General features: G+C 43.6%; 1 protein-coding gene across 17 annotated transcripts in view; it reads left to right on the forward strand.

Moving 5' to 3' along the window:
- The window catches only part of ptprfb (protein tyrosine phosphatase receptor type Fb), a 171,229-nt gene that overhangs the window by 85,294 nt on the left and 59,124 nt on the right, over positions 1 to 26,811 (forward strand). For 10 of the 17 annotated variants that reach the window (XM_085806073.1, XM_085806068.1, XM_085806075.1 and 7 more), the window contains exons 5-10: positions 10,055 to 10,243; positions 14,774 to 14,884; positions 21,921 to 22,190; positions 23,037 to 23,618; positions 23,858 to 23,991; positions 24,736 to 24,880. In XM_085806073.1, the coding sequence (XP_085662199.1) occupies positions 10,055 to 10,243; positions 14,774 to 14,884; positions 21,921 to 22,190; positions 23,037 to 23,618; positions 23,858 to 23,991; positions 24,736 to 24,880 (1,431 nt within the window). Of the gene's footprint in view, positions 1 to 10,054; positions 10,244 to 12,164; positions 12,183 to 14,773; positions 14,885 to 21,920; positions 22,191 to 23,036; positions 23,619 to 23,857; positions 23,992 to 24,735; positions 24,881 to 26,811 lie in introns of all 17 variants that reach the window. The other 7 variants (XM_085806066.1, XM_085806065.1, XM_085806071.1 and 4 more) reach the window with 1 other exon arrangement.

Below are 26,811 nucleotides of genomic sequence, written 5' to 3' on the forward strand. Positions count from 1 at the left end.
TTTTTAATACTGTTTCTAATCTTTTGGCCAGCCTCATAAATTCAGTCAACACTACCTCAAAAATAACCAAGGTAACACATCACTTCTACTGTGTCATCAAAACTACAGCTATTAATCACTAGGTGTGTATCTATCTAATTCAAATATAATCAAAGGATAATCCCCTCGCATTTTGCTACTATTTCTATTACAAGAATAAAAGTATGCAAACACATGGGCACTGCAGAGTATAAAACAATATAAGAAGAGAAAAGAAAAGAAAAGAAAAAGCACTTGCAATGTTTCTTTCCTTCAATTTGTTAATAATGGAGCCCGGGGCCTTTACCCCTGCAGGTAAAGAGCAAGGTCCACCTTATAGCTCTGCAGGCCAATGAGTCAACGGCTCCCCAGGCCCTGAATGGCTATGGATGGATGGGCCCGCTACATGTCAGGGGGGTTCTAATACCTACACTCAATGAGCTGGCTAATGGGAGTCCTTTCACCCTGACCCCGTTTCCTCACACATTTACACACCGAGCCCTCTTGGCTTACCCACTGGGCCATAGAAGGTTGTTCTGAGGGTTGGGGGGGGGCTTGACTCACTATCACCCTTACAGCTTGGCCTCAAGCTTGACATTTTTCTCGTGTTTAAGAGGCATACTTCCATTTTGTCCAAGCTGCTAAGCCGTGTTTTCCAAGGTTGTACTTGATTGGTCTCCGCTTACAGCTGTCAAAGGCGCTGTTGATTCCACTCCAGCATTACATCTGCATCAATATTTTTAACCTGTTTTGCAAGGGAAGGTTGAGCGAACAAGCAAGCTGAGACTCGGGTCTGCCCTGCCAAACACTCACACTGTCGAGGCTTGTTCAATAGTTAAGAGCACTTACTTGCTCTTTTATTATTTGTAAGGTAAAAGCAGAACCTTTTAAACTTTTGTGGTCACCCGTTTATTGACTGTGACTGTTGGCCAAAGCAGTTTTCAGGCCGGGGGTAGAACCAAGACGGCGATCATCAAACCAGCTACAGAAAATGGCCACAATGTAACGTTCAGCTGTTTTAGGGCTGTCGTATAGATCGCTGCTTTCTGTGATCAGAGGTTTGTGACGGCTGTTTGGTCAAAGATCATGTTTCTTGTGCCTCTCTGCTAATATTAACCAGCACTAACAAAAAACTCTGGCAGCTTGCCTGTGTCAAAGTGAGCGGTCAGCAGGTCATGCCAACACTGTGATAATGTTGAACACCTATCACTTATGCAAACCAGCCTACATAATCAAAGTTGAGGCTGTCGACGTGGGCTCACAGACTCTGTGTATTATTCATTATCTCTGACTGAGAGAATAAGTAAAGGCTGTCACAGGAGCCCAGTCAGTGAGGATTTAATTAACAGAACCTGCCACATTCCACTACATCCACTGCCTTTCTCAGAACTCATAAAAGCCATCCTATCTGCCGTAATTACACTAAACATGTCACAATAAAGCTCTGCCGATGATTAATTTGAGTTGTGGAGAGGATCAATTAATTCATTTATTTGCAAACCGCCGCTCCGCTTCCTTTTGTAGACCCATTTCATTAATCGTCACGCTTCCTGATTTTTGGACCTGTCCTTGTTCTTCTTCTTTTTTTTTTTTTCAAGACACCTGGAGGAATAACCTGCCTTATTAGCCACATCGCATTACCACAGAAATGTAGCATGAGCCCTGAGGTTTTTCCATCGTAGAGGCAGTTACATTAAAATGAGTAGTAAACCACAAACCGTGTACTTCGTAATACCATAATCTCAAGGGTCTTCAATCAAACTCCTGTTAGTAGGACCACAAGGCAAGAAGTAGAGCTGTAATCTCAAAATGAAAGCCTACAGCTGTGCTACTCATATAGCGTAGTTAATGGAGGATGTGATTCTGTGCAGCCGTGCCTGTCCCACAAGGTGACTCGGTCAGCATAACCATGTGAATTCAGAAGACCACCCCTGGGTTGCAGTAATGGGTCGGAGGCCACGGTTATGTACTAACCAGCGCGCCGCAGCATAAATAACAGGCGCGGGGCATCTGGCAGGGCCGTACATCATACTGACGACAGTGGAAGTATGATATCAGATAGGAGAAGGAGGGAGAAGTAGAGATAAATAGGAAAGTGGAGAGAGAGAAATGATAAAAAGAGGGGGAGGAGGGGAAAGAATTGCGTGGCGCGTGTTTGTGTGTATGTGGAGGCGGGTGGTGGGGTGGTGGGGTAAAGGAGGGGGGGTATTAGATGACTGTTATTGATTATCTGTCCGTAAGCGGGGAAGTAAGGCCAAATGTTCTGCTCAGCCAGACAAAAAAGTGTATTATTTCAAAGGTCATGGCATGCATTACAGTCTTTTACTCCAAGTACACTTGGATAAACAGCAGAATAACAGCGCACTGATACCACCACGTATTAACAGCCACATTAGCCGTGTTTTTGTTATGGCTGTGGCTTTGTGATGGTCCGCTGCGCACAGGTGTGTCTGTGCGTGCGGTTCATATGTCCCGGGGAGTGTTTGTTTGATGGGCTGCTATCTCCATAGCAACTACCATAACACCTGGTCTAAGAGATAGCGTGCCAGAGACAACAGGCTTGACAAGATGTGCCGACGTATTTGAATGCACGTTTCATTCATTTCCCTGCTGCCTAATCCTAACTGTAGTAAATAGACTTATCTGCCCAATAACAAGCCCCTTGTGCAGTCGTCAGCTACGTCACCGTCCGCACCGACTCGACTCGACTCGACTCGGGTCCGTCTGTGGAAAAGAATTCTTGCAAGAATTTGGCATCTTGTTGTCTTTGTTTTTCTGTCTCTGGATCCTTTTCCATGGAGATTTTCACCATTTTCATGTCATTACAACAGTATTACATCAATGGCCTCCTTGCCGGGTCTTTGATGTCGGGGTGTGCCGTGTCATCCCTGCTGAGGAGACCTCTGCAGTGGGAGTTGTGCCAGCTAGTATTTCTCTGAAGAGCAGGAGGGTCTCGCTCACATGCCCTTCATGGCAGAACATGTGAGAAAACTCCTTGCCCTCCGATGTTTTGCAAGTCAAAAGCACAGAGGCAGTTACATGAATACCAGCCGGGTCTGACTGCCTTTCTGTGGGGCCCATTAGTCACTGCCTTAATGGCCCAGGATTTCAGAAGGTAGCACCTCCAAGAACTGCCATACTTATCAAACAAATGCAATTACTGAGCCTCCAGAAATGTTCATAAGTAACAGCTCTAACAGTCAACTGTTACTGTAAATGGAAATGCTGTTATGTCCAGATTTATTAATGGATAACCATTCCCACTGTCCAACAGAGTGTAACACCACCATTACCTTTTTGTTCCCCATAAATCCTTGGCAGTTAAACATTTTCCAAGTGAACTTGCTGAATGTTTTACACACCATCAGCAATCCAACTATTCATGGAGCTCTTTCAGCGGAGCTCATGTTAGCTTTGGCTTTCTATTTGCACCTCCCGCTGCCGCCGACACTTCTCACACACTTCCGCGTCTCAGGCAGATGCAAATGTCTGGCTTGACGGTGTTCTTGGCTAGAGACAGCCGCGGGCCATGCGCTTTGTTTCTGCAGACGGCCCCGTCTGCTTTTCAGTGCCAGATTGACTCCAGACCAGTCGGGACAAAGACAACACTTATTGCTCTATATTTAGTTTCCCTCACAGCTTGGACTGGCAGAAAGGTGAATAATTAAAAGGGTTTATCAGTCAAAACACATGAAACATACAGTCTGCAGTCTTTGAAGTGCAAGTGCCTCACAACTTACAATAAATAGGTTCTTTGACCTAAATGCTGTACCTCCTCACAGACTGGAGAATAAAACACTAAAATGGACTTCATATCCTCTAAAACTATATAAACTCCTTTTACCTATAAAGACAGTGCACTGATGTACGTTTAAAAGGCTAGATTTTAAAGCAGTAATATTTCATGAGGCAAGTGGCTGTGTTGCCACTGTGGTTCTTTGGTTCGCACTATCAAAGGAGACATCACCTTTAATTGTTGTCATCCATCACTTGGCAACAGGCACACACAGAGATCATAAGGCCTTTTATTTCTTGCTTGAATTGAGATCAGCTCAGATGTATAAGTTAAATAACTTAAGAGCGTCTCACTGTATCACCTTAATTCTTGATGGCACACGTTGACGTTGAATTAGATTAACTATTGATGCAGAATGCGGTGAGCTGCTGGTGGGCAGTGTATACGTATATATACACTGACACACACACACACACACACACAACACTCTGACGTGTTTTCTTATGAATATTCCTAGACATATGCTTCCCCCGTATGTTTCATGACTGTATTGGAGCCTTTCTCTGCCGAGACCCCTCACTTAAAACATTCATGGCAGAACATGTCATTCACCACTTTATGCACTTGAGAATATAAGGAGGAAGGAGGTACGGGGGCACACTGCGATGGAAATGAGGCAGGCATTTTTTATGCAGAACTGTTGTATCTGGTGGCACTATGTCAGGGCTCCCCTGTTATCAAGGGGATGGGGCGTCTGGAGTGTTTTCCCCCATTGAGATGAGTATGTTTGGGTTGAGGGAAAAACGCTGGCTGACGTTAGTGTGGGATTGAGCTCCAGCAGCCTCCCAGTGGGACAGGAGGACAGGGACGGGTCTCTTTCAGCAGGGCTCTGATTAGACCCATCGCCCTAGCTGCCACGCTCCACTCACACTGGTAATTGGAGCTGGCAGGAGGTTGGTATGCACCCCTCCTCTGCCCCCTCCTCTTCTCCTCCCTTCCTCTCCATTTTACTTTTTCTCCCTCTCTCTCTCCTTCTCTTCGCTCATCTAAATCTTACCTCACCTGCCTGTGGCTGTTGCAGCAGAGGCACACCTCCCTGACACAATACTCCATGATTACTGTATCATGTTTTCTTAATTTCGCTAATTACCATATTACTAGTTCCTCTTTTCTTCTTCATTTTTTTTTTTTTTTTTTTTTTTACAATTGATGATGCCAATATTACCCCATGCCTTTTGTGTATAGTTACGGCCCCCACTGCTATCCTAATTGAGTAGTACAATCAGAAAACCACATTAAGCCTTTCCCGTCTGCCCTCTCTTTTCTACCGTTCCGCCATAACCTCTGCAAACAAGTTCATCTGCTAAGCTGGCTCATATTGCAGTATGACTCTGTGCGTGATAAATGGCTGCTGAGAGAACAATGGTCCTATTTACTTTTCAAATCATGGTGGAACCAGTTCATGCGCACCTAGTTTTACCTCTCACACGTTACCGCCGTCGCCTCTGGCCTTCCTCATTTGCAAATCCAGGCAATTTTTCCTACTTTTTGTTGTAGAAAAAACAACATCACACAAGTCACTTTATAAACATAAGAAAGTCTCATTAAGCAGCGTTGGTTTAAGACAGATTGGACTCCTCAGTACGAGACATTTACCACATTTTAATAGATCAGTCGCTGTAAAATGGTTTGCGTGCATACATTCAGTTTATTCAATACACACAAAATAAATCACTAGTTTGATAGTAAGATCGAGAAGTAGAACACAATAATCTCCTTACATGTCACACATGGCATTGGTATTTTTTTCTTGTTGTTTTCCCCCTCTGCAGCTCTGTTCATCTCCGTAATGGAGGGTCTACGTGACATTATCTCAGGATTTTCGTCTTATTCGTATTTTCGTGCCTGGACTAGACAGAGGAGTGGAGTTGTTGTTTTTTTTTTCCTCCCTTTTTTTTTGATGAATTACACTCCAGCACAAGAGGGCCTTTTTATTAAAAATGCCCTCTATCTTGACAAACATCAACCTGCATCGCCTGCACTATTTCATTGGATTCTCTCCAAATTTCCCCATCCCCTTTCTTTTCCCTTCAAATTAAAGAGGACTGAACAAAGGCATGTCTTTGTCTTCCTGGGATGACAAGTTGGCAGACAAGGCCAGCCGCAGGAGTTGGAGTAGTAGGAATAGACAGACAGGGCTCAAATTTTTACACAATAGCTCAACAAGATCTTTGATAAGTGCGTAGACAGAACTTTCAATTTCTCCTTCATCTTCTTTTAAAGGCCAAGGACAACTTTAGAAAGCTACAATGGATGAAGGATGCGTGGTTTTTGCAGATTTTTATATACCGAGCATTTTGTTAACAAATCAAATAATCATAACTGTCTGAACTGTCTGCAAGAGATTTTGTGAAGTTTTTTTCTTTAGGTGTTATGAAAGCTAAAAGACGAGTCATCTTATGGCTGTCTGTGGATTTTTTTTTTTAATCATACAACTTGACATAGTAAGAGAACAGAGGATGTGATGTGAGTTTTGATTTCTTTTATAAAATGTATTTTAATATATAATACAGTTGAAAGTTTTTTCTCCATTTCCATACTAATGAAATCCATCTAGTTTTCTGTTGGCGTAGAACATTGCAGAGGACAGAAGAGCAAGAGAAATAGATGACATTTACCGTAGCTGCAGCCTGGCCAGTCATCCATTCATTCCTATTATGTCCCATGATGGAAGTGACACAGTGAAGCCATGATGCACTAATCAGGCGCATTTTTGAAAGGAATATCCAACTCTGTAGCAACAGTTCACCTACAAGGCAAACATTACCCTGAAGTAGGGGATTGATTCATGTATAAGCTTTGCTGCAGCTGTTTGCCTTCTAAATTATTCCCTGTTTGTGCTTCCTGATACGACAGAGCCGCTGACTCGTGTAATAACTCCTTTGGGGTCTTTCACCCTGTTTTACCAATGGTTTGCATTTTTCACAGCCCAGGAACATTTGCCAATAAACCCTAATCATAAATATTCCATAGGCGCCACCACAAGAGGGTTTGGCCAGAAATATCCTGTGCTGCTATTTCTTCAGTTGCACAAACACTACTCCATAAGTACCTTTTCCCTCCCAGTAAGACAAGGCAGTTGTTTCTGTGGCTGTCTGTATGTTACAGACGGAAAGCTTTGCAGCAGGTTAGTCAGGAGGAATTGGATCAAATCTTTAAAAATTCACCCCAAAATACAGAACGACAGACTTGTCAGTCTCCTTCTCTTCGGTCCCTGAGGTAAGTGGCTAGGTTTGATTGACAGGTCAGTGTCATGCCTCGTTCAATCGATTAGTTTCCGCGATATAGTTACAATATGTTCGACCTGGAGGGGAAGCTGCACCATTTTCTGTCTGAGAGATGGAGTGATTTTTGGAGGGCACGGTCATGTGTTACATGTCCAAACAGCGTGCATGTCATGAAGCATGAACATGGGAGGCTGCTGGAGAGATAAACACAAATACACTTTTTTTTTTTTTTCCATAGCCACGCTTGATTGAAAATCAGATCAAGTCCACTGCACATCAAAAGCAGTAAATGTACAGACATGGATATCAGTGGATTCAGTTCAGTTGATTCATCCCAACATAGTATACACCTCTGTATTCATGTCTTTTGTCATTGTTCATCAGTTTCATCATTTGTCTGACGGATTGACACATAATCTGCTCAAATTTTGTACATGCATACTCCTGGGAAATAAAACTGACATGCCTTTACTTATATTAACTTATTAAATGATATAAATACAGAAAAAAAATCCATGAGAGGCATTTTTGGGAGTTTGCTAAAAATCCATCTGGTATTGCTGCATCATTGCACAGACTAGCTGAGTACTTAATTTAGCTCTGCTGCTGGGTCCCCAAACACAACCACATGAGCCCACACCAACTTTACCTCCCACCCCTGCAAGTGCACACATGAGGAGCCTGGGTCCATGTCAGCAGCCACAAAGGGACCTCCTGCCAGGTGATCTGTGGCCATTAAGAATATATTCTAAGTGAATTAAGTAGCCGAGGCTGGAGTTTAGCTCCCTGTAGGTTTAGAAGAACTCAATGCTTTTACCACGTTGCACCATAAAAGGAGAATCGCAGAGAAATGTATTATTTTGCTCATCGTTTGCAACCACTTTCCCATTTTTTTTTAAAAATATTCAGTGAATTACATGTTGAACAATATGTAGGTTGTGTACCTGCCAGGTATTTTTCTCTTTGATTCTTTTCCTTTCTCCATCTCTCTGTACCTTCTCTTTCTCTTTGAAGGTTAGACAGAGCAAACCACAGAGGAACACAGGGCGCTACTGTTACCATTATTCATACAATGACAAATTGTACGGTATTATTTCATTGTGCTGTAGTTGTCTCTTTTGTAGAGGTATCCTGATTTCAGTTGGGATGTCTGAAAAACGAATCCTGTATCATTAGACAGGAAGTAAACCTCGCCACAGAGATAAGAAGGCATGCAGAGATCTGTCAGCTACATTTGAATACGAGACTATCCGGGCCGCCGGCCAAACGCAAGGGTGAAGGGAGGAGAGGAGAAACTGCTCCACCAGAGAACAAAGAAAAAAACACCGATACTCGTATGCTTGCCCCAGCCATATATGTTTACATATGGATTTTGGACTCAGACAAGCCAAACGATCCCATCTCCCGTTAGATAGCTTCACTACTGATCGAATCAAACAGCGTAATGATACTACTTCAGCTGCAGTCAGTAGTAGATTTTTTTTTTTTTTTCAATACCATGTGGTGGGTTTCTTCTTACACCTACCCGGAAGAGAACAGTGTCTGTATTTATAATTCATCATAGCTAATGACTGACACAGTGTAGCCTTGTAGTCAGGACGGTGTTAGTGGTTGGAGGTTAAATACCTTGTTCCACAACAACTTACTGCTCTACTCATCCATCTTGACATAAAACCTCCTTGAAACATTTGTATTTTTAAGTAGGCATTAGATAATATTGAGTGGATCATTCTGTCACGGCCATTCAATTTTATCTTAGTAATATTGAAATCCCATCCTGGGCACAATTTTCTTAACACTCTAAACTAAATAGCCAAAATCTCTGTCTCGTATTAATGTCTTCATCCTGGCAGACTGTGAACCTGCAGGCAGGTAGCTTCTCATATCCAACCAAAGGACAGGAGTTACAACCATTAGCACTTTTCATTAGCACAACAAGGCTGCATCAGCATAGGAGGAGAAAGATAAAAGAGATCCCACGTCTGAGCGCGAGCTGATAATTGGACCTTTCAAGGGCTGTCGTGTTTCCTCTTTATTAAGGTTGTCCAGGGGTTAAGAGGTTAAATTAGGATTTATTACGAGGATGAGGTCAGGTTGAAGCACTTAGTCCAGAATAGCGACAGTTTCCGACAGAAATACAACGTTATATTTCATTAAAGAGACAAAATATTGATTGCGAAGCCATTATGCGGCATGTAACCACACAAATTCATGTCACTTATGGAAGAGATGATAATTAATGTTCCGTGACTTCCTCCAGAGTCAACACACTCAGGTATTACCTTGTGTAATCCGACTATCAGAGTGGGTTAGGAGTTAAGTGTTCCTAGTTTGCTCACCTCTGTTGAAGACCTCCATATTATCTCATGACACGATATCAATCCATATTTGCAAAAAAAAAAAACAACCTTTCACCTCAGGATCCAAAATTCTGCTTCAAGGATTATACTTAATGTGTTGTCATGGATATGCCTGTACACTGATTATGATGAGTTGGATTATTCAAATAGGTTTGTTTAGCTTGCTAAGCTTAAGGCAGCTCATTTATGCATGGCTACCCAAAGGCAGATTGCAACTCTCCTTCCTCTGTCTAAACCTGAGCCTCCCCGTGCTGGGTAATAAGCCTTCTATGATAATCAATCAGAGACAGGTTTTTTTTGTTTTGTTTTTTTTCCCAGCCAAATTTGAAATCCAAATCAGCATCACGTCTACCAATCCCCAGTAGTATCTTCAGTTTTTTTTTTTTACAAAATTTTTTTGTGTGTGTGTATGTGTGTGCTGATTACTGTTTAGCCTGTCGCACCTGAAACGTATTTGCTCTCTTTCATCCTCTTCTCTGTCCTTGTGAGTTCAATAGCTTTGATGCTCTCGACACCTCTCACGGCTACTGAGAACCTTTTTGTACTGTAAATACGCTTTTTTCCCTCTTCTTATACATTTTCTGTCTCGCTCTGTGTCCGTGCCCATACTGAAAATCTACCTCTTTTTTCTTCATTTTTTTGTGTTTTTTTAGAGAACCAGATCCCCCATGGCTTCCCCACCATCGATATGGGTCCACAACTGAAGGTGGTTGAAAGGACCAGAACCGCCACCATGCTGTGCGCCGCCAGTGGAAACCCAGACCCAGAGATCTCCTGGTTCAAGGACATGCTTCCTGTGGACATCAGCAGCAGCAACGGGCGGATCAAACAGCTTCGCTCAGGTACAATTTGATTTGATTTGATCTGATTTAATTTCTTTAAGATGTTACTCTACATGACATATGGAACATGTAAATTTACAGCAGTGGCAAGTTGCAGGGTGAAAGATGACATTAAATGCCAACAGACATGAGTCAGGTTAGACATGAGGATGATGTGCAAACACAAAACCCTTTGTTGTCATGTACGACTTCATGTATTCTCTTTCATCACAAAGGACATGAAAGTTTTATTCAGCTTGTCATTGTCACCTTGATTAGTTGGCTGAGTTCGTACAGGATTTTATTCCTCGTAACAGCTGCAGCCACTTATAAAGTAGCACAGAAGTTGGGCTGAAGTTGTTCCTGCCATCTCTGACAGTGATACATGAGCTTGTAACCTTCCAAAGTACAGAAAGAGAATTTTTCTCCATATTAAATAATCCTTAATCCCCTCTTTACCATGCAGCTGGGTCACAACAAGGCCAGCTGATGATGTATTAGCTGATGTATTGAACCTCAGGGAAAGAAAAAAAAAAGAAAGAAATCAATGAGGTTCCCTCTGTTCGCCGCCGGATCAGTCCACTTGATAAATAAACACAGCGCTGGTCTGACCTGGATCAGATGATAAAGGTCCAAGGTGGGAAGATTAGTGGCTTGTGACCAGGTTCAGTCCTGTCACTTCTTACTAAATCTACCTCACTTAGACAGTGTCAGGCCAGGCTGCAGGTCTGAGGCCCTCAAAGATTAAAGATGAGAGCCACTCCAGAAAAAGCCTGGCGCTAAAGCGGCCCAGTGGAAGCTGAATACAGGTCACTGGAGCACGTTCGCTCGGACTGTCCGTGTTCTTTCTTGCAATATTAAATTGTGGCTCCGCTACAAGTGCAACCCCCCGAATTAGAAACAGATTTACCCCAAATTAGATATTAACACAACCACTTAATTGTATGATTATGTTTTTATAGCAGGGATAAAATTGTGCATAAAACTGTGATTTTTTTTTTGCCTTCTTCTTTTTTCACTTCTAGCAACAAACTTTTAATTAGTTTTCTTTCTCGTATATAGTGAGAGTGCCTGGAAATGTGCTGATATGTAATGCCCTCAGACTAACAATTCTTTTTTATCCTCCACCCTTCTCTTGACATCTGCTTCCATATCAGGATTTACATTACTGCATATGACCTGAAATTAGGCCAAATTATTTATTTATTTGTCAATTTTTTTTGCAATTGCAAGAAAAAGCACAGTAATTTGTCGCCACAGTTAAAGGAAATACCACATCCAGTTCATTTTATTGCATCACACTCACTGGATTTTTAGTGAGCACATACACACACACATACATTCAATCTTTCCACACCATCCAAATCATCCACTCTGTAGAATATACAGTACTAACTTCTCTTTAGTTTCATACCTCTCGACCTGATGACCTTTTTGCGTGCATTATTCTCTTTTACTGTGTATGACTTTCATTCATGTCTCTTGCCCATTTCACTAACTGCCGTCTGCATAAATGCGTTGAGTGGGGATTATCTTAAATTAGAAAGCTTAATGGCAAAAATGCTTAAATTGCATACTGTTCTAATGCTGCTGTGATGTAAGGACAAATGTGGGTGTAGCTGTTGTCTGAGAATACAAAAGCAGCAGCAGCAGCAGCAGCATTATGTTTCTAAATGTTGGCCCTGCACAGGGGATCCTTCTCAGGCTGTGTTGTTTTTGTGTGTGACGTTTACAGTCGGTTTGTCCAACATTTATACTAGCTTCATAGCATGTACAGTAGTACAACAAACTTTGTCACATTATCACATTTAAGTGGCTTCTATGTATCAGTTTATTATATCTGTGGCCTGTCAGAAGCCATGTTTTTTTTCTCTCCCACTGTTGTAAGTGGATTACTAACTAATCTCTCAACCCTGTTTGCATCGAAATTACTCCCACCTAGGTGGTACACCAATTAGAGGTAAGGATGATAAATAAAGTGTGTTGGAAAATATCACGTCCGCACCATTCCTTCACATCCACATCAGACCCCTGCACCACCTATTTCCCAACCACCGCCCCCCGCCCTCTCCCCCCCCTGACGCCACATCACCGGGTTCATTCACGCTGTTAGCACCAAACTCACCCTCAACCACTGCCCCTTTTGTCTCTTCCTAACGTTTTTCTGTCTGATCATGTTCTGTCTGCCGTCTGCTCCTGAACAAACAAATGATCACCAACCCTGATGTCAGGAGAATGAAAATGCAAAAGCCAGTCCAAGGTGTTATCTTGCAAATTAGCTTTTTCAAGGCTCTTCTTATACTGTTAGAAATGAACCACATTCATGAGCAAACCCACACACACACAAGCACGCGCGCACACATACATTCACACACACAGAAACAAACATCTTTCAGCTACAGCCTCTCCTCTGGCTTTTCAGCAGAAAGAGGTGAGGAATTGCATTTTAAACTAAAGGCCACCATTGCCACAAGAGGATCTACCTGCCTCCTCTATGCGGCCTCAATGTAAATTGAAATGGCTGCATTTGCATACAGCCTATGCAGCATTGCCCCCCAGCATGGGAACAGGATGCTTGGTCGAGATTGTTAAGGTGGAAGCTTCAACCCCTTTTTATGGAAATCATATGCTTCTCCCCCGAGTAAAAGCATGATTCCGCTCAACAGCACTGAGGTAAATAGTGGACGTCTGGGGCAAGCTGAATACATTTGGAACTACCAGCTGTCTGTCTCAGTGTTTGTGTGTCCGGGCGCCTAATACAGCCCATATTCAATTAGATGTTTAACTCTTGAGGAGTTCCTGCAGCCTTATGGCAGCTTCGCTCTCCCTTCTGCTCCGTAAAAAAACCCAATGAAATCAGCTCGGAGAAGATGCTCCAGTGTTCCAGTTAGAAGTAATTCTAAGAGTTTTAGTGTTTCAGCTCTTGACAACTGTCATACCATTAACCGTCTAGATCCCTGTAGTGCTCGCTCTGTTTTCTCCCATGGGAGAGCGGACGGATTGACAGATTGGTGACACCGACATTAGTATGCAGGTGCGTGTCAGTGCTGAATCAGACAGCGATGAGCTCAGCAAGCAGAGCAAACACCTTGGAGGGATGTGTTGTCATGAGATCTGAGGCGGTATTACCACATGTCACTGCCCCGCCTCCTTCCGCTTCTCTTTTTTGGCCTCGTCTCGATTCGAGTCCCCCTCCACGGTTGGTGGTGAACATGTTTGTTGCATTCATCTCATGCTGCATGATGTGAAAGAAATGTATCCTGACATCATCGTACGCTGAGTATTTTAATCATTTCCAAACTGCATGGTGGCTGGCTGCCTTTTCTCGCTAGAACCATGCCGTTTCGGAGATGTGATAAATGTTCCCACTCATTTATGACATGTATGTTCCCCGCTAAGAGAAACTATGTTGTTTTTATACATGTGTTTTTGAAACCAGGGCACGCAGGTAAGTTTGGTGTAGTTGGTCCCTTTTCAATTTGTCATATTGTAACATGCTTCATCTGTCGGCCATTTGCAATTCAGTAGCAATGATTAGGTGATGGTTCTGGACACGGAGTGTCAAAATGACCACACAGAGAGAGGTCTCCCGGGCTTTTGTGCTTTGTTAGAAACAACATGTTAGCCTTCTGTCTGATGACTACAGCTACTTGGGATTGTGAATACTAATCTAAGCCATCTGGCAGAGGAGCTTCCCCCTCGAGGGCTTCGGTCAGACATGGTCAAATAGTTGATAATGAAACAACACAATAACAGGCCTCGGTGCTAAATGTGCACTCAACATAGTTTTGGAGAAAAGATACCTGCACTGGATGTGATTTGGATCAATATCTCAGGCCATTTAGCAGATAATGGCCGAGAGCTGTTCAGTCCAAACTCCAAAGTTATACATTTACATTTACCTACTACTTTAATATGGTCATGTTTTCTTTTTATGCCATCACTGAGGATCTCTGAAAACATAATTCGCAGCTCAAAACTAAAGAGTATCATTTCCCCTGAGGGTCTAAATAATGTCTGTGTGTAAAATCAAACAGTGAAGCCGTTTGCACAGTTGTTGACATTAATCCACAGCTTGTTTAATTACTTCTTCAGACAGAACATTAATTGTTCTGCTTTTGTTTTGCAGTACTGTATGACTTAGTTGAGTCCTCACATTTAGTCCTCCATGACTTTAACACTTTTGTTTGTCTTTTATTTCCTTCAGCAGAAAGCCCAGTCAGACTCTGATGGCTGTGACATGTTATTCAGATGATTAATTGACCCCCAGTCATGGTCTTATTTCTCCTTAACACTACCAGGCAAATATTCTGTTAGCAGTTTCCTTAAACTTGCCAAATCAGCTAAATGCTTGTGTTGCCGTAAGCATTTTTCTTGACAAAACTGCGTCCAGGTCTAAGACACTTAATTACACATGAACTGGGTTAGACTGGTTGACGACAGGCGCTCTCGCGAGTCACTGTGCAGATTTCTGCTGTGGTTTCATGCCAAGTTACATCTCACATTCCACAACTGTCAAGAAAAAGCTAAATTTGTTAATCCTCTGTGCAGGAGCCCTACAAATTGAGAACAGCGAGGAGTCTGACCAGGGGAAATACGAATGTATTGCCATGAACAGTGCTGGGACCCGTTACTCTGCTCCTGCCAATCTCTACGTACGAGGTAAAGTCACACATTTCTTTCAGCTTTTGAATTAATCTGTCATTTCTCTTGTGTAAAATAATTTAGCAGACCAACTGTGCAACCTTTTAACATTTCCTCTCTCATTCTAAATATTGTAGTTCCCTGTGAAGTCAATGTGCCCACAACATTACATCTAATCAAATGCTTTTTTTGGGGTGCTCAAGGCTCCTCTCAGTGTGTGTGTGTGTGAGGGGAGACTATGATTGACAGCGTCGTCATTCTCCCAGCTCCAGCTCTTGTTTGTTTTTTTGTTTTTTTCTTTCCTTTTTGCACCTGACATCCGTGGGACAAATTACACCATTATAATTCTTATTGGTGCATGGAGTAATTCCCAGCATGCCCCTGGCCACCCTCAGTCCGAGCCGAGTTCCAATCAGCCAGGATAAATGAAAACACTTGCAAGGCCTTTAATTATTATGTAATTTACACATTGAGGGAACACATTTATACCACAATTTCTCTTTGTCTCTACTTCAACCAAACAAGTTACCCTCACTATGCCGTTCCTCCCCTAGCAGCGAGCTAACCTCAACCCTCAGTTTGGCAGGAGGAACTCAACCAGGTGCGGCCTCTGTGAAAACAACTGCACTGAAACGTTTCCTGTGCAGGTATTGAAAGCCGTGACAGGCCTCCTTTCGTTTTTATTTTGACTGAATCGAAAAGGCTCCATTACATCCTCACACCTCCCCCCCACACGCCCTGCACAACCCAGGGCTCCTGAAGACATGAAGGGGCTTGGAGTTTCAGGGTTTGTTTTTGTTGTGGTTTCTCTATGAGCACACTAATGCAGTGCAAAGGCAGCATTGTGCCCGTCCTGGAAAAAGCTGGTATAGGGGAGTGAGTAGTCTGGGTCAGCCCCTGTGGACAACACCACCATGTCTGATGTACATGAAACAGAATAGCTGCTCCACTTGTAAGTGTGGGGGCGGAGGAGGGAGGAGGGAGTGAAAGTGTCAGTGTAAGAAAGAGACATGTTGGCTATCTCTTCATAATTTCTTTTAAAGGATATACACTGGTGCATCATACAGGCTATTTTACAGATCACTGGTTCCATTGTCTCTTTTTACATCTAAATAAATTAGAATCAAGTACTATTTCTTTTTAAACACCTCCCCCTCTCACTAAGACGTGTTCTATTAGCACTAGTTTTTTCCTTGTAGGAAAGTATCTGGGAAAATGTTTTTGTGGCAGACAGACCCTCCTCCTGGATCAGAGAAACCAGAGGTAAAATCATCTTCAAGAGCCACAGCAGCATCAAATTTACAGATTAAACACCGTGGGCTCCAGAAGGTTTAGATCTTAAATCTTGACAGGGGGAGGTAGCCAGCCAAACAGCAAAGGCGAGGAAGGGATGGAAGCCTCGTCTATTAATCAGGGCATGTCTGTCACAGGTGCAGACGTGGCCTTTTTTTCCCCTTAGAGGTAATTACAGTTGTTGTGTGGCGTGGCGCCAGCAGGGCCCCGAGGCCCAGCTAGTCTGTAACACCACCCAGGTAGCTGTCAACCCGTTGGCCCCCAACACCAACTTTTTCCGCCAGCCCTCACCACACCAGTGGAGAGATAGAAATCAAACCAAGCGTAACCTTTTAAAAGTGTACTTGTCTGGAAAGGAGAACAAAGGCTCAGGCCATGTTTTCACTCTGTCTTTGTTACCGCTGCGAGAATGAGGAGACAAGACCCGGGGCTGTGTTATCACTGGGCTGCTTGATTGGGTTTAAAACATGAGGGACTCAAGACAAGTGGCCTTTGACGTGGCTCTCTTCCTTCACTGTTTATATATGTTTTCCTTTTTTATTCCGAGACACCAGAGGGGAGATTTAGCGGCTTAAAGCCTCTGCTCAAACTTGTAAACATAACAAGCATTGGGAAGCAAATAGGCCATTGGACAAGTGCAGATTTTTTTCCCCCATATTGACGTGAAGCAGCATGCTTGATTCCTAACCTTCTTGCACAATATTGAAATGATGCTCGGGCTGGTGAACAAATGAATACAACAGCGGCACAGTTCTAAACGCCTTGTGATGCACGGCACAAGATATCGCCGTATAATGTTGAGATTAACTGTATTTCAATATTCTGCTCTCCCCTCTGAGTCGCCTATAGGAATCTATCACATGATTAAATGCGCTGCCTTTTAAAAAGTCCATCCTCCCTGGGTGGAACAATCATTTGTAGCCTTGAAATGTCAATAAAGTTACCACTACTTGAAGGTGACATATGAAAAAGATTACCATGGGAGAATGAATTGTGTTATTATTTTCTAACAACCCCCTTGTAACACTCGCCCACACACACACACATACCCCCCTTTCAGACTAGCATTAATTGTGCTCGTTACAGGTGGGTGTTTTGTGTCTGCAAGTGTATTTCTCGCTACCTGATCCAATTCCTGTCTGCAGGTACACAAACATGCTGCCAGCAAAACCACCACCAACCTTGTCTTGACATTTTAGAGCCACCAGAGAGTGATGTCCTCATATTTCTGTGTGGGAGGGGGAAGGAGCAGGAAGGAAGGGGGGGCGGGGGGGGGTTCTGCTCCTTCTTGTCTGTGTGTCTATTTACGTCCTTCCACTTCTCATCCATTAAGAGCTGCGTGCATGTTTGTAGGTGTGCAGGTGCGTGTGCTCCTTGTTTGCTGCGGGGGTCGCCTTCGGTGACCTCTTCTCTGAAGGAGGACTCCACCCGCGTGGGCAGAATCACAAGCGTCCTGTGATTGTGCATGAGCGCTCATTTGTCAAGTGCTTATCCCACAACGGAGGAGGGATGTCAGCCTCTGTCTGCCGGCACTCCCTCATATATCCATGTGACATGTCAATATGTCACAGAGGATAAAGTGCTGCAGCTGGGCTTTTCTTTTACCAAAATATCTTCATGCTGCTCTATGTGTGTGTGTGTGTGTGTCTGGGTGTCAGGGAGGGAAACTTACAAAATGATCAATTTAAGTCAGTTTTATGAAGAAGACGATTAAGTATGTGCCACTTCAACAGGTGGATTGAAAGGGATGAAAAAAAAAGTCATTTTATAGAGGAGAAAATGTGCCTAGGTTGTGTGAAGTTTTAAAGTTCACTTCCTGAAACTTCAATATATATTCAGAACAAAGATAAAAACACAACAGCACATTTAATTGATAGTAATAGATAAATTGTTTTGGATTAAGACTCAATCACTCACTACTATTCAGTGTAAGGCTGAAGAATAACAATGAGTCACTGTTAAAAGCGGGCTTCCCTCCCTGATACTGTTTGTTTGCATTTCTTCACTTGTTTTCCACTAACTTCACACTGGGTCTTTGGAAACACCGTTCTGTTTCACTGTCTTTGTGCTCTCCACTTTGTATTTTCTCATCCCATCGCTCACCTCCATCACATCACTTCATCCACAAACAGATCAGCGTGAAGGTTGGTCATTTTTTCACTTGTAATCCCTTCCCTTCAATTTGATGCAGATTTTTTTTAGGTGAGGTCAGCCACCCCTCCCATTCTCTCTGATGAAGACACTGATATCACCACCTTGAAAAGCAGAAACTATTATTAATAGCTCCCTCTAATCCCCTGTTCAGTGTAAATGTGCCGTTGTGTCTACCTGTTTGCATGAATCCCTGAATAGCTCCTGCATGCTTTACAAGGCCACTCCCCCTCCCCAAAAAAACCATGTTTCGCTTAGCCTTGCCAAAACACACACTGAGTCCCCAGCACAGCTCGTCTCAGTCATTATTAGATCTGTGTTGTGTTATGTTGCCGTGCATTTCTCCCAACCGCACCCTCGGTGTCACTGTCAAGCCCATCCATCAAAAACTATAGCTCCTTTCACCCTCAGACTTCCCCTCCACCTCTGACGGCCCATCAGAGGTGTGTTGCGGATTACTCCGGTATTCAGGTGGCAACCGGATTTGTCAGGTATTTAGGCAGCAACACCCCTGCTCTCCCACTGAGGGACATGGGTATCAGAACTGACAAAGCCGTTCTTAGGGGATTATGTGTGTTTTACTGCTATGGGCATCCTCCACCCAGAGACTGAAGGATATGATAGGTGCATGTTGGTCTAATGAGAGGACATCCACTCATCCACAAGTGATATTACAGGGAGAAAAAAAAATCGAGACGTTTATAGAAACATAAACACTTGTCACCGCATAACAACTAGTCATTAACTGATTTATACAAGTAATTGATTTTATGACTTTTGGTCCTTCATCTGCATATTTAGAGTCTCTGTTTTAGAGTTAATGAATATTGACATTGACATTGTCACCGAGGGGTAATGTTTTGGAAATTATTTCCTCACCCGTACCATCTGCAGAGCACCGCCATGCAAAGAGCTGACCTATAGAATATTTAAGAATGAGCTGGCAGTGTGCTGACAGGGGGATGATCAGCCATCATGGTCGCCCAGTGCTGCTGCCAGGAAGCCCGGGAGCCTGCTGACTCCGTGCCAGTTTGCTCAGATATTGATTCACTGAACAGGTTCTGCTATCCTTGGGCACTTTGTCAAGGCAGTTAAATTTATAGGTATCCAGCAAGCAGGCAGGCAGAGTGGAGACAGGGCTTATTTTGTGGTTTTGATAGAGTCCTGGAGCCCGTCTCTCCAAGCCGCTCTCAACAGGAGAGAGGCTTCGGGGGAATCGATAACAATTACCTGCCCTCTAGTCATTTTGTTCCACAGCACCTCTCCAAACTTAACCGCACGCCATGAATTATTCACAACATTAAGTGTTCAATATACACAGGCCCCACTGAGTGACTGCTCTTAGCACTGTTTAGTCTATGGAATCATGAAAGAATAACAGATAATTTGACCCTAATGGTCTTGCATTAGGCCCTCTCCTCTCAGGTTTCACTTTTTCATAAGCATATGTTGTGCAAAATAGCTGCACTCGGAGATGTTGCAGTTGTGTGAGAAGACATGTGGCTACCGACGCAAATGGGATACAGCGCCTCTGTCGTGCATTTGTCACACTGGAAATCAGATGTTCGCTCGTTTATATGAGAAAATTGGACCAAGTCCCCCCCACCACCACCACCACCACCACCCCCCTTTATCTTCTTCCCCCAGTGTACACTGGCTTATGATCTCATCCCATATCTTTCCTCAGCTCCTGTGCATGCTTTGCCTGAGAATGTGGTCCCTGTCCCGTTCCCAGGCTGGTAACACTAGTCGGCCTGTCCAGCCTGTGCATGTAAAAATCAACCATATGCCCGTGAACTTCAGAAAGCAGATGTCATGGCTGATAATCTGTTTATCTTTCTAGACTCTTGTGATTTCTCCTGTGTGATTTCTTTCCTGCATGAAACCCTCGTTATCACTGTGTAGTATTGTACCTCCCCTTTCCACTGAGTCATCTCATAAAATTACTCTTAATATTAGACCGTCATCGTTACTGTGTCCTAAAGTTTTGGTGACCTCTTTACAGTTTTCCGTGTTACATTATTTTGTTTGCTGTGTAAACCCTCTGGAAAGATTAGTCCTCTAAAAAAAACTGTTTTAATTTATCCCTTAAATTGTGCAAAACAAACTCAAGGACCTAATTCCAAAACATGCATCATTCTGTCTGTTCTGTGGCTGAAACCTGGGATATTAATATTTTTATGAGATATCGAGCCAAGTAGTTTAAGCCCACATGATTATATCGATTAAAAACCAGCAGCAGCTCTGTATACAGGCCCCTCAATTATTTTTGGGAAAATTCAGATGAGTGTGAACCAGGTCCGCCTTATTATAGTGCAGTCCAGAGAACCAGACTTTTCCTGACTGGAATCTCAAAAGGTGCTTTTGTGTTTTTCCATTTCACCACATAATGAGGGGAATAACAAGCATGGCTGTAATGACGTTCCGGTTCAAATTAGATCGGGGAGGAGGAGGAGGAGGGGGGGTGAAGTGTGGGGGGAGTGGAGGGAAGGTGGAGGGAGACTCACATTTGAAAATCCATTTTCATGGAGACTGGTGCAAAAGAGCAATTACAGTCAAGGGCTTTTTTTTTTTCCCAGCGAGACACAGAGGTGTTGTATTGCATTAGGGGAAACAAGCAGCATAAATTCTGCAGGGATAGTTTCATGCTGTAATGTTTTGAATACATACAACGAGCAGTAGTGGAATAGCAATAATGGCTCCTCACTTGGGAGCTTAATGTTTGGCCTAGCTTCACTCCATAATCAAGGTTAAAGAAGTCAGAGCTCCTCCTTCAATCCAGTGCATGCTATGCTAATGTTCAGCGTGCCATAAATTTAACAGGTCTGACACTTGTGTTTGCTCACAAAGCCATGTCGAGTAAGAGTTCCCTTTACCATGTCAGGCCGATAAGTTTGTTGTGGTTGCGAAAAGTTGTCAGAAAAAAAAAAGGATCTACAGTGTGTTAGTATGGCAAACACTTCTTGTGTATCTTTATTTAGATAGAAAACAAGTCATATGTAAATGCTGGCTGCCTGTTTATTCTGGGCCAGCTTTTCAGTATTGCATGGAGCCTCTGCATCGGTGTTTGCCTTGTCCCTGGCGACGTCAACGGGCCCTTCTTGTCTCCATGGGAACCCCTTTTTAATGTCAGCCTATCTGCATATCAGAACTGCACAAAGAGAGGGAGAGAGGGAGAAAGACAGGCTGAGCAGAAGGAGCCAGAGAGAGGGAGCAGGAGGAGAAATCAAACAATGCCATCTCCACAGGGTCCCTCAGTGATGCAACTCTCGCCACCATTTGACACTCTGACAAAAGAGGGCCAGACACAGTCTCCAGCAAAAAACTGGGCTATTTTTTGATTATATTCCCTTTTATAGGCAAGAGGATAAAACACCCCCTCAAAGTTTTCTTATGAGTTTCCAGAGCCATTTTGTGACAGTCCTATTATTCCCATTGTGCTCGCCTGCACATTCGGACAATAGCAATCAGCCATCCATTCTGTCTGCTTTTCTTAGTTAGCTTTTAGCCTCGTGGTGTTGTGCTATATCACAAGACTGGTCACGAAAATCACAAAAATATATCATTTGCCTTACATATTCTATCTTTTCACTCCTCTCCCCCTCCCTAGTGCGAAGAGTCCCTCCCAGATTCTCCATCCCACCCACCCACCAAGAGGTGATGCCGGGCGGCAGCATCAACCTCACGTGCGTGGCCGTCGGCTCCCCGATGCCTTACGTCAAGTGGATGATGGGCCTGGTGGAGCTGACCAAGGAGGAGGAGATGCCGCTGGGACGCAACGTGCTGGAGGTCACCAACATCCGCGAGTCGGCCAACTACACCTGCGTGGCCATCTCCTCTCTGGGCATGATCGAAGCCACAGCTCAGGTCACTGTCAAAGGTGAGAGCCGCCGTTCTGACTTGTTCTACCAACTTATCTGTGAGATTGGAAACGATTTGGATTCTTCTTATTTGAGTCACTCAAATCAAGAGATGAGTGAAGTGTTATTGAAGAGACAGAGCCACTTTTCAAGTGGCCTCAGAAACTTCTTGTACATAATCGCGGGAGCCTGCGGTCTTTGTTGATCGTGAGAGGTGGAATTGGCTGCTTTGTCAATGAACATTGATGTAAGGGCTTGTATATGTCTGCCTGCACGTCTGTTGAGTTTTTTTCTCTGAGTCCAAATATTTGTCTGAATGCAGCTCTACTCACCTCTGTGTGACAGTGGGACTGTGTTGTCTAACCATTTCAGCCTCTCTTATCAGTTGTTGTAGGTATCGATCCCACTTTCCTCTCAACTGATCAATACAGAGAATGTCACAGTCATTTAGAGGGACCACAGCTACACAGACCCCTTCTTGAAGGAAGCCATAATGAAGACCCCGTGTTTTGTTTGAATTTGCCGTTCAGTCACAACGGGAACCACTCCTGCAATTTTCTCGTATTGTCAGTAATAGCCGGACCAGTTACAAAACACAAAATTGGCATTTCAGTCAAGATTTTTTATTCATTTGCGGATAATGGCTAGTGACAGAACTATAAGGATTAGCTTATGAAACAATCATTTCAGTGCTCTGACTTACAGAATGGAGAATTATTGAGTCACCACGAGAACGAGTTTAGTTGTAATGTGTCTGAGAATTTCAGTGTCAAATGTGTCAGACGTCAAGTTTTTCTCAAATTACCTGCACATCCTGAAAGTCCATTCTTGATATGAAAACTAATGTTCTGCTTCTCACTCCTCAGCCTTGCCAAAGCCCCCGACCTCCCTCATCGTGACAGAGACCACGGCCACCAGTGTGACTCTCACCTGGGACTCTGGGAATCCAGAACCCGTGTCCTACTATATGATCCAGTATAGAGCCAAGTCCTCAGACAACGGTTTCCAGGAAGTAGAAGGCGTGGCAACCACCCGTTACAGCATCGGTGGACTGAGCCCCTACTCTCAGTATGAGTTTCGTGTCATGGCTGTCAACAACATCGGCCGCGGGCCGCCCAGTGACCCCGTGGACACGCGCACCGGCGAACAGGCCCCCTCCTCGCCACCTCTGCACGTCCAGGCGCGCATGCTGAGCGCCAGCACCATGCTGGTCCAATGGGAGCAGCCCGAGGAACCCAACGGGCAAATCAGGGGCTACCGGATCTACTACAGCTCGGACCTGACGGCGCCGCTCAGCGCCTGGGAGAAACACAACACGGACGACAGCAGCCTGACGACCATCTCAAGTCTGACTCCTGACATCACCTACAGCCTCCGGGTGCTGGGCTTCACCTCCGTAGGTGATGGGCCACCTTCTGACATCCTGCAAGTGAAAACCCAGCAGGGAGGTGAGCAGCCAGTTCTAATGTATAGATTTACAAAACGTACACATACAAATATGCTTATGTGTTAAAAAGGGCTTTTTGTGCATTAATTTGTCTTGGATGCAGAAGTCTTTCTGTACAGTCAGTGTTGGGGAGGGTGGTTAATAATGCAGACGCTCTGGAGAACATTTATCTTTAGGAATGCGCTCTTGTTTGTTCTTTTTAATTCTTTAATCTCTGTCTTTTTGCATCCTTGTACCCAGTCCCTGCTCAACCATCCAGCTTTGAGGCTGAAGCTGAGCTGGACACCCAGATCAGACTTACATGGCTGTGGCCTGTGCAGGGCCCCATCACAAACTATGAGCTGCAGTACTGGGAGGCCAGCTCAGACAACAAGGTTAGAACAACAACACAACGCCATAACTATTTCATGCCCTGGTTTTCCCCACCACAAACAGATAGATAGATAGATAGATAGATAGATAGATAGATAGATAGATAGATAGATAGATAGATAGATAGATAGATAGATAGATAGATAGATAGATAGATAGATAGATAGATAGATAGATAGATAGATAGATAGATAGATAGATAGATAGATAGATACTGTGAGATAGATAGATAGATAGATAGATAGATAGATAGATAGATAGATAGATACTGTGAGATTGCGGACGAATGAATCTTGCTCTTTATGATGCAATTTCACTGAATGGGAAGCCTCAGCTGAAGCAATGTTATTGTAGTACTGCAGTCAGCTCCCTGGCTGATAAGAAAGATTTACTGTAGTAACAGACAGCACACAGTTGTTCAGTTCTGTCTCTCAGCGTTGTTGCCCTTCATTCAACTCTGCTGGACCACTGCACCAACTGTAAACCAGAGGACAGATTGTTTTTGGAACAAAATGCTCTCATATTTGGCTTGTGTTCTCTACGTGTATGCATGTGGGGAGGAGAGAGAGCGGTCTAGACGTCATGATTTTAGTTGAACACGAATTCCTCCATGATAAAGCAATATCAGATCCAGACACAGCAATACAACAAATACTATCCCTATACACGTATATGTGTGTGTGTGTGTGTGTGTGTGTGAAGTGTCTTGATCTGACTGGAATCCTTGACTTATTCTCCCCATCCAGATACATGTGACCATCGAACCAGCCGGCTCCCACGTCGTGAAAGGTTTAAAGCCTGACACCTTGTACCGTTTCTCCCTGGCAGCCCGTTCTGAGATGGGTTTAGGCGTTTACACACAGCCCATCGAGGCCCGCACCGCCCAGTCCAGTAAGTCCACCTTTCTTTCTTTTTTTAACCCCTCCCTCCTCCTCTTCGCGTTGTCTCTCTCCTCCGTCTTATTTCCTCGTTGTCAACTAACCAATGATTTTGTAGGGTGAGTGTCACCCACTGCCGACTGACGCAGGTTTAGGTCATTACTTTCAGAGCAGGAAAAAGTTGACTTTCACAGAGCTTAATACAGAGAGCGTGGGCAACTTGAATGTCAAGTCAATTTCAGCACAGCATAAAACGCTGACAGTGCAGCCATCCCTGCCAGCCTCACGCTTCCACCACCTCCCCTCTGTCACCAACACTAACCCTCCTGTCCGTCTATCTGAGGGCAGGCCCTGTGTTCAGTGTCAAAGGTACGTTTAATGTGTCGTGTTCCCACATTTGTGAGCTGTGCTGTGTTATTTTGCCTCATATATTTATGTGCTGTTACAGTGCCACCACTCAAAATGTCACTCTCTGCCAGTTGGCTGCTGACTTTTTTTTTTTTGCTGCGGTGGCACCATGCAAGTACCACCTCACCCCAGGGGGCCATATGTGCTGTATATATATTTTTTTTGCATTGTACGCATTCTATACAGAACTGCATTTTGTCTGAGATATAAAACCAAAGGGTCAAAATTTAGCAACTTTTGTAACATGACCTCTCAAAACTGCAAGTGATACTGAGTTGTAGGTGTAGAGAGAGTTGCTTCACAGTGCACTTGTTGGTATTTGTGAAAGTGTTACTGTAAATAGACAACTATTAAACTGTGTCAAAGACATTCCAAAATAACATGAGATGGCAGGTCACGCTCCACATTTCAGTACAGTCGCTGACATGATCGCTGTGGCTGCATCGTTAGAATAGAGAGGACTGGACGCAGGGTTTGGATGGATATCTCCTTTTTCTGAAGCATTTTCGCACAGGGACAGATAAAAATCATTGAAGAGCTAACACCTCCGACAACCCCACAGTTATATAACTGTCGATCAACATCACGAGTGGTGATGAGTCTGTGTCCTTGCGCCTCCCGTCAGCAGTATTCACAAGGACACAGAATTTGGAGAGCAGAATTTGGATTTAATACAATGGTAGGATGGTGTGTGTGGAAAAAAAAAAGCAGTGGCCTCAGGAAGATTTTGGGGCAACCAGACAATGAGAGTGACATTTTCTAGTGCTGCATTTCAGTGGTTAGTGTCATACATAGTAGTTTAGTCAGAGCAATGAACATAACTGAGCTGTGATTTCTGAACAAACTTGTTATCAGCCATGCCAAACATTACAGCACAGGATGGAAACCTATCGCTCCAAACAGATTGGCAGATTGTTCACAGTGATACATGAGGAAATGTTGGACAACAACTACACATGAGTAATAGCGTAATGAAGCTGTTAGTGTTATTATGTAAACCCTTAACACAGTTAGCTTCTAAACCTGGTCTCTATATGAATTACCTTTGGCTGAGAAACAAAAAAATGCCAATTTTCTACCCATAATTCTTTAGATTATGTCTGAACATTTATTTTTACATGTACAGTATACAGCCAATGACTCAGAGGCAGATGGATGTACTTTATCGTCTTCATTGATATATTTGTCTTTATTTTAAGCCCCCTATTCGTCTTGCTCAATCTTGCCTCCGAGGTGTATGAATTTCCTGTGGCCACATTCAATTTGACTTTGATCCAGCATATTTTTCATCAGGACCTCAATTTCACAATCTATTCTACAAACCATCAGCATTGTTATGATTCAGTCTGCCACCTTTTTTTTATTGCGCGCAGAATTGTCAGGTCTTTGTAGTTTCCTGTCCAGTCTCTTGTGGATCAGGGACCACCTGATGAGACTCACTTCTCTTTTGTTAAGCCCTAATGTTTTTGAAAAAGGTGGAGTTTCATGTTCTGGCATTAGTTTATTGGATTCACATTTGAGCTCACTGTTCATTGC

This window comes from Trachurus japonicus, chromosome 17, assembly GCF_045865225.1.
Source record: "Trachurus japonicus isolate A0001 chromosome 17, Traja_1.0".
In the NCBI taxonomy this organism is placed as follows: Eukaryota; Metazoa; Chordata; class Actinopteri; order Carangiformes; family Carangidae; genus Trachurus; species Trachurus japonicus.